This window comes from Mytilus edulis, chromosome 8, assembly GCF_963676685.1.
Source record: "Mytilus edulis chromosome 8, xbMytEdul2.2, whole genome shotgun sequence".
Lineage (NCBI taxonomy): Eukaryota > Metazoa > Mollusca > Bivalvia > Mytilida > Mytilidae > Mytilus > Mytilus edulis.
This window is the reverse complement of record NC_092351.1, coordinates 16664244-16677275: the sequence shown is the minus strand read 5'-3', so window position 1 is coordinate 16677275 and position 13032 is coordinate 16664244. Positions and strand designations below refer to the sequence as shown.

General features: G+C 31.4%; 1 protein-coding gene across 1 annotated transcript; it reads left to right on the top strand.

The window, feature by feature from the left end:
- The first annotated feature begins 7972 nt into the window (after nt 1-7972).
- On the top strand, nt 7973-11223 carry LOC139484942 (uncharacterized). Its single transcript, XM_071268997.1, has 2 exons — nt 7973-8161; nt 10754-11223. The coding sequence occupies exons 1-2, from the start codon at nt 8027-8029 to the stop codon at nt 11045-11047; spliced, it is 429 nt and encodes a 142-aa protein (XP_071125098.1). The 5' UTR covers nt 7973-8026; the 3' UTR covers nt 11048-11223.
- Nucleotides 11224-13032: the final 1809 nt, after the last annotated feature.

The following is a 13032-nucleotide window of genomic DNA, read 5'->3' as shown; positions in this document are numbered from 1 at the left end:
TCTAAAAAAACAAACATCAACGTACTGTTCAATAATAAGACCCACAAAATGAAATGAAATAAAAAGTGAATGAAATTTGATTACCCATTTGTACTGTTGGTGCAGAATAAAAAAGCAGGTGGCATCTAAGTAGTGATCCGAGTATTAAAGGGTGAAAACATTCACTGCCATATCAAATTATCAAGTTGTTTCATCCAGACTATGATTGTCCTTGAAAATAACGAGTACTTTGAGTAATCATGTCTTGGAATGCAGGTTGTAAATGGCATGGTTTTATAGTATAATGTTGTTATTAGTGTTGCTACGCAGTTAAGATGGTTTTGCTTATCATGTATTTTCGTGTTTGTAAAGCGAGCTACTTTTATGGTTCATACGATTTTTTTTCTGTTTGACACGTTGATTTGTCTCTTTCTTTTCGAGTTAAGATATTTGAACATTGGTATTTATCAAAGGTACCATGCTTACAATTTTTAGATATACCAGACGCGCGTTTCGTCTACATAAGACTCATCAGTGACGCTCAGATCTAAATAGCTGTAAAGCTAAACAAGTACAAATTTTCAAAACAACACGTTTAATAATTTTATCATTTATATTGTCTTTAGTTCCAAACATATTTTACTTATCCATAATTCCTGTAATGTCTCAATAAATAAATAAACAAAAGTTTCTATTTCTATTTTGATCTTATTTCTATTTGGTCTGCATTTTTTATAGACACGAATATGATTTTCTTGGTATTAGTTGTTCGTCAACTGATGTTGATTTATGTTTCTATATAGAACATGTCTTGGTCTGATAAACTTATGATTACTTTTATTCAGTAAATGGTTGATGGATACAAAGCGAAAATGAGATACTAAAACTTTCGCTAATGAATTACACTGTTTGTTTTGGAAGCGTTCTGGTACTTTAATTTCCTTGGTTTAGTAAAACTAATAACTGTACTAATTTCACTGTGCTTAAACGGCTGTGGGTAACTTAAGTTACCCACAGCCCAAGATGGAGCCGCCTTGCGTCGGTTAGGGACTTCCCTTCTATAGAATAACAATACCATGGATGCATCAATTAAACCACTGAATTAAAAAGTTGTATAAATCGTTTAGGGAAACCCCTAAACTTAACAGGTGATTAAATTCTACAAAATAAACGATCACAGCACGATTTGAAAAACCGCTTAGGCTGTCCGTAACTTAAAAACAACTTGTCCGTAACTTTTTTCATTATACAAATAGGAATGTCCGTACCTTTCAAAGAATCGACATACGTGGATGTTATGTTTTACTTATGATAGAGATTGCATCGAATACATAATCAGAAATGAAGTAGATCTCTAGTATGATATAATTCATTTGAATTAGAATGGAAGACAAAATTGGGAATAATATGAAAAAAATAACGATACATCCGTTAAACTCGGGTCTGATTTTTTATAACGTCGGGATATCCAAATCGCCCAGTTCGGAGGGTGGTTTCCTAGCATTGCAGATAGTCTGTTGGTCCTACTAAAATGCGCCCGGGAGCGCCCGGGTGAAGAAAAAGCGCCCGGGGAAAAGAAAAAGCGCCCGGAGAAGAAAATATAGCGCCCGGGGAACAGAAACAGCGTCCGGGGAAAATATATAGATATTTCAATGGCATGAGACAACTTTGTTAAGTTATGGACATTGATTTTTTTTTTAGACAAGTAATTTGCAAATTCAGATAATAGACATTTGTAATAAAGCACAAAAACAAGTATGAATATTTCAATTTTAACAATAATATATGAATACTATTTAGAAAGCCGACTGATAATAATGGATCACAGTTTATGCGGAAGATTTATAACATGTAAGACATCAACAGACATGTTTTCAAAAACGATATCAAAATAAAAAATGTATAAGACAATTCAAATTTCACAGATAAATATTAATTTAATCAAAATTAAAAGAGGTACACATAATAAATCAGCAAAAAAGCAGTACTATACATGTACCGTAGTTAAAACAATGGGGTAAAAAGCAGGTGTTTGGTTTAAATTTAAGTCTAAGCATTAAAACCCTGATTACCATAGCCATTGAAACAGTTTTAGTTTTATAAAAAGATATAATAAATCTATCTTAGCATCTGTATAAAAAAAAGTGTTCACCGTGCAGTTGCGAAAATATTAGACCTCAGGCACCGATTATTTTTAGTACCAAAATATACATTTTGATCGAGGACAATGTCTTTCATGATTCTTCTATATACTCTTATTTATATTTATTTACTTACTTATATACAATTTTGAAATCTAAAATGTAAAAGTACATCAACACTTTAGATGTAGCATCTTACATATCCCAATTTATATTAAGGACAAAACAAGCAATGATTAGTTATTTTTTAAGGAAAACAAATATTGTTATTAAAAATTATTATTTTCTTCACCCGGGCGCTAATTTTCCTTCTTCGGGCGCTTTTTCTTTTCTCCGGGCGCTTTTTCTTTTCCCGGGCGCTCCCGGGCGCTTTTTAGTAGGACCGCTTAAAAGAAACAGAGGTGAGAAAAAAAACCGCAAACAGATAATTAAACTAAAAAATTTAAAGAGTATGACAAAGCCATGGTGCAAATCGAAAACGTCGATAAGACGCACATCAGTTAATAAAAGTTCAAACCATAACCAGGATCGAGTACCACAAACCCCACATAAAACCTCTGTGGTGTAAGTATGATGCGTTAATAAAATCACATTTGGTGGTGAATGAGTAGTATAAACGGTCGTGAAGGTTTCAAATATGATGTTAATTGTCTTCTAATTGTTGAAATTATAATTCTTAAAATTGTAAATCAAAAGTTACTCACATCTGAAAATAAAGTTACGGACAGTCTGCTTAGTTTCGATAAAAAAGTTACGGACGTCTTATGCATTTTTTAAAGTTGGCCTTGCGCTTTAGTGAACTCTATATTAACAAATTTATGGTAATTGTTAGTTATTTCTTTATTCAATAATCCTATAAATATTTACATTTTGCATGAAAAACGTCGCAAAAGGTACATTTTGTATGAATTAAATTTCAACGAGTTTAGGGTCCGCCATCTTGGGCTGTTGGTAACTTAAGTTACCCACAGCCGTTTAAGCACAGTGAATTTGATTGCATCACAAAATGCTTTTCAGAAATTAATTTCTCTGTAGTGGTGCTCGCAGTCAAAATACTTGTCCAAAACCCAATACCAACGTCGCAATAAATGGGAATCCCATATAATTTATGTGTATATGTTAAAGATATTGCATATTTAAAGGTTTTTTCTTGTCGTAAAACACACCTAGGGGATAAATCAAACGAAAGACCGATAGTAAGCACTTTTCTTACTTAAATAAAAAGGTAAACATCAATTCGGTTACAAATCGGAAAGTTTTTACGTTGTTACAATAGGATATTGTACTTTTAGCACAGCCGTGGACGATAGAGTAGGCACGATAAAGCAAATAAGAAAAACAAACGTACTATTTCGATGTGAAAAAAAACCAGATGCAGATTAGAACACTCAGAAATTAAAGTTATAGTGAGAAAGAAATTGAACCAGATGAATCGGATAAGAAGAATCCACATAAAAAAGGTATTCTGCTTTGCGTATGTTATGAACAAGCAACAATAGATAACTGTAGATATATTTTTTAAACACAACCCTTTTAATTGTGAGAATTATTGGTCTATTTTTAAAACATTTAAATGCCAGAAGAACTCTGTTTTAGAAAATCGAAACTAGTTTTAAAGAAGGTAATTTACTAAATCTATTTATATATGTTATTACCTTGTTGCAATAAGAATTTCGAAACGTAAGTCTGCTTTATATACTAATTGGCTACAGTTTTAGTACATATAAAATAATTTTGTCAATTTTAACATTAGTTATGAACGTCTTGTGTAGCCAATCTATATGTATGAATTTACCCTTAAGTAATCTGTTTTTGGGATTGTTGATTTTTCCAAAAATGCATTGACCTTCCTTTATCATGGTTTTCTTTTTTGGGGGTATTTTATATTTTCATTAGAGAAGTGTATTTAACCACACAAGAACATTTCAAATATAGGAGAATACGCTAAATTGAAGAAAAAACCTCGAAAATACTTTAAAATTAAAATATGACATCGAATCGTTACTTAAAGGTGTAATACCACCAAATCATGGTACGTCACATCCGGTTGTAAACGAAAGTAGGTCGAGAAAAATATTCCATAGAATTTGACAGTTGTAGGTAATTAATCCTACATTTCATTGCAGTAAAACATTTCTGTGTCATAAACATATGTCTTGGGTGTTTCAAAACACCATTATGTTTTTATTTGGGATTTCTATGGAATATTTTAAAAATCTTGAGGTTACATGGTGACTAAAGCTTGTACACATATAAAATAAGGGGAGAAATTTGATTAGTTAACTTCCAATGATGGTTATTTTCTTAGAAGCAATGAAATGTTATGTGAAATTTTTCTATAGTACTGGACAGAATAAAACTTTACTCATGCCAAGTATTTCTTTATTTGAAACAAAGATAAATTCTGCACATTTTTTTGAAAAGTGCAATAATAACAAAGACTAATAGGGGAAATCAATGGTGGTATTACTTTATAGCAATAACTTTTCATTTATTGTTTGTTTATTAAAAGCCAGCGTTAAATGGATATTCAAATCCACCGGACATGTTATTTGTGTTTTTTTTTTGTGATTTTTTTTTTTATCAAATGAACAAGAAAGTCAAAATGAGAGAACTTACTTATCTAAATGTATACAAAAAACAGGCATAACTAAGGATTGACAAATATAATTATTTTTAGAGGAAACTGGCATTTGGTGTAATACTCTCATAGCAGGGTGAAAAAGAAAAAGGGAAACCTGAAAAACAAAATGGCAATTGTTCACAAAAAGTCTGAAAAGGGATATCGCCTGGCCACAAAACATGGTATCTTGCTCAAAACAGATCGAGATTGCTAATTCCCTTTTTTAGGGGTACCTTCAGATGATTTTACTAAACACTTTAGTTCTCTTAGGCATGTCGTAAAATCTGATTCGATCTGTGAAGGAATGTCAATATTGTGGTAAAAACAGATGTGAGGCATATTATTTTAATATATTGTGTTTAATATTTTAATATATTGTTGCCTAACATTTAAAAAAAATGGGGTTATCATATTGATATATATTGTGCTTAACATTTTACAATTTATGTTTATAAGGATGTTTTAATATGATTTTATTCGTTTTCTTTATAAATAAAACTATTTCCACATTTCAGTTATTATGTATAATCCCTGACGTTTTTTCTAGGGGTTATACATAATCCCTGAAAATCTTAGTGATTATATATAATCCTTAATCAGCCTTCAATTACTTATACAAATTCACTGTAACATATATACCTTGTTATTTTGCTACAGCAATGTTGTTGCTAATGTAATAAAGATTCATTCATTCGATAACATTCATTATCGGACAATTAATTATTGAAGGTTTGTTATAATTTTTAAAGCCTACGGAACCGGTATACAGATTGGTAAATCTAGCTTTTATTTTTTAATGTCTCTGGAACCGGTAAACAGATTTAGATGTTCTTTTGTTCATTTGATAATTTTCGTCTTGTTTGTCCCATATATCGAATACCACGTTTCATTGCTGTTCATGTTACAAGTTATATGATGTTTAGGGTCTTTTTTGTAATATTATATTGCAAGGAGAATGATTTTTTTTATGTTAATCCTACTTCTCGATCATTTGAATAATGACAGAAATATTACAAACGTTAATAAAATCAGTACAGTAAAGAACTAACTTTTATTAACAAGTAGTTCTACTCACTTTTTTTGTAAAACACTGTGTCGATACCATTTCACGAGAACTACGAGTCCGAGGGTATCATCAGCTGGAGTCAGTTTTTTGGAACATTGGTACTGACATGATTTATAACAAACCTTCAATAATTGTCCGATAATGAATGTTATCGAATGAATGAATCTTTGTTACATTAGCAACAACATTGCTGTAGCAAAATAACAAGGTATATATGTTACAGTGAATTTGTATAAGTAATTGAAGGCTGATTAGGGATTATATGTAATCACTAAGATTTTCAGGGATTATGTATAACCCCTAGAAAAAACGTCAGGGATTATACATAATAACTGAAATTTGGAAATAGTTTGTTACATATTTGTTTTTCGTTCATTTTTTTTACATAAATAAGGCCGTTAGTTTTCTCGTTTGAATTGTTTTACTTTGTCTTATCGGGGCCTTTTATAGCTGACTATGCGGTATGGGCTTTGCTCCTTGTTGAAGGCCGTATGATGACCTATAGTTGTTAATGTCTGTGTCATTTTGGTCTTTTGTGGATAGTTGTCTCATTGGCAATCATACCACATCTTCTTTTTTATATATTATTTATAAAGAAAATGAATAAAAGTCCAATAATTTATTCTATAAAATCACATTAAAACATCCTTATAAACATAAATTGTAAAATGTTAAGCACAATATATCAAAATGATAACCCCATTTTTAAAAAATGTAAGGCACAATATATTAAAATGTTAAACACAATATAATAAAATAATATGCTTCACATCTGTTTTGACCACAATATTGACATTTAAAAACATTTTTCATTCACATATCGAATCAGAATTTACGACATGCCTAACAGAAATGTTTGATATATCTTTAAGATCATATTCTGTGTATAAAAGCAAAATTATTTCATCTGGCAACGCATATAAGAGAACAAATGATAATTTGTCTATATTATTTTTTCTTTATTATAATCCTGGTACCTTTGATAACTATTTAAACAACTGGGTCAATGCCACTGCTTTCGTCCCCGAGTGTATCACCAGCCCAGTAGTCAACATTTCGGTGTTGACATGAATATCAATAATGTGGTCATTTCTATAAATTTCTTGTTTACAAAAACTAAGGATATTCTTAATCCAGGCATATATTACCTTAGCCGTATTTATATATATCAAACGATAATTATAATCCTGGTACCTTTGATAACTATTAGCACAACCTTTTGGAATTTTGGATCCTCAATGCTCTTCAACTTTGCATTTGTTTGGCCTTATAAATATTTCGATATGAGCGTTACTGATGAGTCTTATGTAGACGAAGCGCGTGTCTGGCGTACTAAATTTTAATCCTGGTACTTTTGATAACTATTCAAACAAAAGATCCTTAAATTATTGACAATCCCTGAATTCATGTTAGGGAATTTGTAGAATAATTATTAAAATTATCAGTGATTATGTAAAATCAGTGGTCGTTTTCAGGGATTATATATAATTTCTAATGATTTTAGTGATTCTACATATTCCCTGAAAAGTCAGGGATTCTACAGAATCCCTGATTATACAAATTCACTGTAACATATATGAAAAATATGACAGAATACAGAAAACAATTAAATAAAAAGTGGAGATAACTATTGATAACACATACATCATGTGTACAATATATAACCGGAAAAATTGTGATCTTAATTTCCATGCAGACTTCAGATAACTACATAGTTCTTAGATAAGCTTTTTGACCCACTTTGTAACAAAAAATTAGCTTATTAATGAACGAACATTTAAACATCCCTCAGACCAAGTTGACCTAAATAGATGGAATTGGTTCTGTTGATTTCCTGTCTGGTCATATAACTCTTCAACTGTTTAAATTCATATTCGTCCTCTGCTTTTAAATATTAGTCTTTTTAGCATTCCTGATGATATCCAATAGCATTAGGGTTTCAACTTACTCATGATCAAGTAAAATTCACCTTTAATTGATTTGGATATTATTTTGAGGTCTTATTTTTTGGGGTTAATAATCTTTTCTACTGTTTCGATTCCAGTACATTCATGACCGCCAGATATTTTGCTTTAAGTGTTCTTTAAGATGGTAAATCCAGAAGAGAGTTTCAAACACATGAAATTATTAAGTGTTATTTTCAATTTTACCAATCAGAGAATTTTAAGTAATTCAACCTTTATGTTTCAGTAGAGTTAAAACTGTTGGGATTCCAATATGGCAGTTATGTATGTATGGACAGCAGAAAAGGGAAGCTGGGGACATGCGTCGCTGTCATTAAATGACAATAGTGCCTACATAAGTTGGTGGCCGACTGAAGATAAATCTAAAAATAGTATGAAAAAGAAAAAGGTAGATAGTTTGGTATATTAATTCTAACTGTATGTTTAAATAATAGACAGTAAAATATTTAAGGAATGACTGTAATATTTTTTCTGTCTATGAAGAAATAACATCAAAAATTTGGTGCACACTGAATAACGCGCGTAGCGGGTAATTTAACAGTGTGCACCACATTTTTTATGTTATTTCGAATAGACAGAAGAAATATTACAGTCATTTCTTATAATTTAATTCTAAATTGTATTTTAAACCGTAGAAAACCATGAAAAAATGTTGATGACGTCACGGTCATATGACTAAATTATGTCTATGGGCTCATAACAAAATAACGTCAGCCAGTCAGAAGACGCGTTACATCCAAAATTAATTTATATGAGTTTAAACAAAATTGAAAAGACATAAAAAAAGTTTATACCATTAACAAGCATAGAATGAATTTATCTATTAAATTCTTTTACTTGCAGCCATAACATCCTTCAAGTTTAGAAGGAAAAGATATGTTTTATATACTTTTATAGCTAAGTTGTACTACAAAACATATTCAAATTGACTTTCTTTAAAAGGAAAGTCCTTATTTTTGTTAAATCTTACCAAATGTACTTCTATTGGTGCAATGTCCTCCTGTATTCTAATTCGCCAATATCCTTTCCGTATGCAGAGCTTATTCGTGACACTTCTAATTTGAACTTCATCAAACTCAAGTGCATAGGGAAAATCGAGATGAGAACAAACGATAATTAAAAGATTATAACTTATTCACTAAATCATTTAAGTATTATGAAAAAATAATTAGAAATAGAAAAACATTTAAAAAGAAAGCAACAATTAAAACGTCGCACTAACATCTCATTTAGTTATTACGTGCTCTATGATTCTGTGTTAGTTGTTTTCTGGTAACCTTCGGTATCAAAACCCAAAAGTTAATTTGTAGTCATGGTGTTTTTATCAACAATTATGAAATGAAATATGTTTATCGATTCCTAGTCACCGATTCGTAATAAATGTAGAAATAAAGGGCAGAGGTCTTAGTTAAGTAAACTAAGCAAATACATAATCAGTGGGTGTAGAAAATGACTCCCACGTGTGGCGTTGTCCTTTTTCTTTTAATTTGTTTACTCATAAATTCATTCAATTCAGCATGCTGTAAAAAAATGAGCATATAGTTAGATGAATTCAGCATGTGTTGAAACTGATAAAGTATATGCTAAATATTTTAAATATGCATGACCTTGATTCTGCGCCATACATAACACCTAAGAAAGAATATGTGTACAAAGTTTCAATTTGCTGTGACAACAGACAACCTCAGACAATAAAACTTTAAAACAGGGGCAAAAAATAAACCAAAGGGACATAAAAAAAACTCATAGATCAAAAATAAACTGACAACGCCATGACTAAAAAAAGAAAAAGACAACCAAATACTGAGGGTGATATCAGGTGCTCCGGAAGGGCAAGCAGATCCTGTTCCACATGTGACTCCCATCGTTTTGCTCATGCTATTACAAACCCGTTTTAAAAATAGTTTCCTAAAAAAGAATATGTGTACAAAGTTTCAATTTGATGTGACAACAAACAACATCAGACAATCAAAACTTTAAAACAGGGGCAAAAAATAAACCAAAGGGACATAAAAAAACTCATAGATCAAAAATAAACTGACAACGCCATGACTAAAAAAGAAAAAGACAACCAAAAACTGAGGGTGAAAACAGGTGCTCCGGAAGGGCAAGCAGATCCTGTTCCACATGTGGCTCCCGTCGTGTTGCTCATGCTATTACAAACCCGTTTTAAAAATAGTTTTATTGGTGGAAAGTGAACGGAATTGTAGTAACGACATTAGGAAAATATCCGATATCAAACATTATGAAGAAAATAATTAGAAACAGATATTTTGTAACGGCCAACTAACTCGTAATGGTGTCCGTAAAAAATAAGTTTCACCATTTTGAACTCATTGTTTAATAGCTTCCTTGTGGGCAGCAATCTTGTATCAAGGAAATCATGATAGGAAATACAAGCCCGGTTATATGGTATATATTGGTAGAGATGTACTCTGTATACAAGCGCTGCTGGGATGCTGCAACATAGAAACAGAAAGTTCCAAATTGGGAACCTGAAATCTTCTCTGTTGTCGTTAAGTTTTGTTTTCAACCGACCATCATTGTCAAATGTCTAGATGAGAGTCAAGATATGAGCCAGACTTAACTGTATCTGATGTCTCTACTTCGGGGGATAGATGAGTTCAACATAGTCCAAAATTTGGATTATTCAGTGGGAGAGAAAAACTGTTCAGTGAACAGTGATTTTTTTTATGAACATATATTCTAAGATTCAAATTGATGTGACCAAGACCTACTTAAAAACAAAAACTTTCAATCGATATTGGACGGAAGAACGCACGGTCGCAAAAATTTTAATGTTACGCTGCTTTTTTCTTAGGCGAAGAAAAAAAGTACTGTATTCGAAAGAAAAGTCCTCGTGAATTATTTCACTGCCACACATTAGGTGTCATTGTATGGTCATAAAGGTGCATTCACATTGAGACACCTTGATTTGAGATGATTTCATACGTATTAATATTTATGGGGGTTATTTTAGAGTGATGGGAAAACTAAAGAACATTTACCAGTTAATTATGAAGATGATAGAGACCATTTTACAGGCCGTCACTATACGCATGCATTCTCTATTAGGAATAGTGTCATAGATGTAGAAAAAATACGGAGATGGTGGCAGACAATAAAGGATGGTGGAGGATACCATTTCCTGCTGAACAATTGTTGCGACTTAGTTGTGCAGGCTCTTCGGGAGGGAGGACTAGACATAGGGAAGTCCTTAATTAGAAAACCTGAGGATATGGTTGGACTTGGAAAAGACCTCGAAAAAAAATGATTTTACAATCAAGTTTTACATAAGAGACCTGTTATCTTTCTAGTTGTAATTCAAATATTTATGTGGTTTGCTCAACATCTATAATAAAAGTTGAAGAGGTAAAAATATTGAGTACTGGTTTCATGTAGTTGCAATGTTCTGTAAATTGTACATATATGTTTAAATAAAAGTCATGTATACTTTTTTCTCAAGAAAATTCTAATTTTGTTAAAGAAAACGCTCTAGACCATGCAACACATTTTGCTCTGAATATACATTTCGTTAATCTGGTTTTATCTAGGGTTGTAACACAGTTCATTGTGTATAATTGCAAACAGGATAGCGTTTCTTTCAGATCAGTTATATTTTGTGACATAAAAAAAAATGATATTTTTAAACATTAAAAACTAAACAATGTCCAACAAACATACAATGTAAATGTATACACAGACTGGGTCTTGCGGAGCAATCAACACGACAAATAGCAATTAACAAAAACATAATTCGATAAGGACTCATTTTTTAACCAGGAAACAAACAATAACTTTCCCCTCTTTTTGATGAAATAAATTAAAGAGGAATTGACTGATTCAGTACAACGGGAGTGTGTACTGCATTGCAGAAGAAGGAGCCCTGTGTATATAATATGATCTTTTTGGGTTTGAAATTTATGATTCATAACCTTCACTGATATTGCACATCCTTATACAGACCAAACTAACGTTTAATCGGGATGACGGACGATTTTACACACAGACAGCAGTGTAATTGTAAGTCCTGTTTAACCGTTTGCTTTACTTCATACGTTATATGGCCTTTTAAACATTTTTTATTCGAGCTTCACTGATGAGTCTTTAGTAGACGAAACGCGCGTCTGGCGTAAATATAAAAGATTAATCCTGCTATCTATGATGAGTTTATTTACAACCACTGGGTCGATGACACTGAATGTGGAGATTTATTTCCCCGAGGGTATCACAAGCCCAGTAGTTAGCACTTCCGTGTTGACTAGAGTTATCATTGATATTTTAATAAAAATAAATTATCTGTTAACAAAACTTTAAATTTTTGAAATACTAAGTCTTTACTACCTCAGAAATAGATAACCTTAGCTGTATTTGGCAAAACTTTTAGGAATATTTGGTCCTCAATGCTCTTTAACTCTTCATACTTTATTTGGCCTTTTAAAGTTTTTTTGATTCGAACGTCACTATGGGTCTTTAGTAGACGAAACGCGCGTCTGGCGTAAATATATTCTACTATATGCTACTATTTTCACGACATTATTATCAATAAAATGAAATTAAGATTTTTTAAGAGTTCATAAGTTACCTCCCCTTGACAAATTTCTGGATTCGCCCCTGGTAATGTATTACTCTGCCGGCACATCAAATTAAAATCTAAAATCGTAAAAAATGTTTTAATGTTTAGACGTATTTGAAAAAATAGAACTTGATGTTTATAAACGTGCGCAGAATGTTAATACAAATAATAACCTTTGTAAAAATGCCGATTGCTAATATTCTTTTTAAATTTCACGAAATTTTACGATAACGCTATTAACAATACCGGTGTCACTTCATTTATCAGGGATAATGAGGTTGTCTTGGTCTGACGTCGTTATACATGACGTTTAGAAATACATGTGACGTGTCTCTTATTGTTTACTCCCGGTTTAGTGGGATTTGAAAATGAATTTCTTTTCCTTTATTATGCTTTTGATTTTATTTGGCGCAAGTAGAATTTTAATTTTAGTTTAAATGTAAAATTGTGAAGTTAGATCTTTAGCAAACTAAATGTAATCCAGAAAAGCACTAATTCTGACGCATAACATTAAAAAAAAAACCGTGATTTTCAATTTCAAAATAAAAGTATAAATATAATCCATATCACTGCTTGTTGCTGTGAATATACCTTTACAAAAGAAATTCAGTATTTTACAATTCCGCACAATCTTATCAAACAGAGGTCTAATTTATACCAAAAAGAATTTAATGAAACGATCC

Coding starts and splice junctions, on each gene's coding strand:
- LOC139484942 (XM_071268997.1), top strand. CDS start 8,027: ATGGCAGTTATGTATGTATGGACAGCAGAAAAGGGAAGCTGGGGACAT. Junction 8,162..10,753: donor ATAGTATGAAAAAGAAAAAG/GTAGATAGTTTG, acceptor GGGTTATTTTAG/AGTGATGGGAAAACTAAAGA.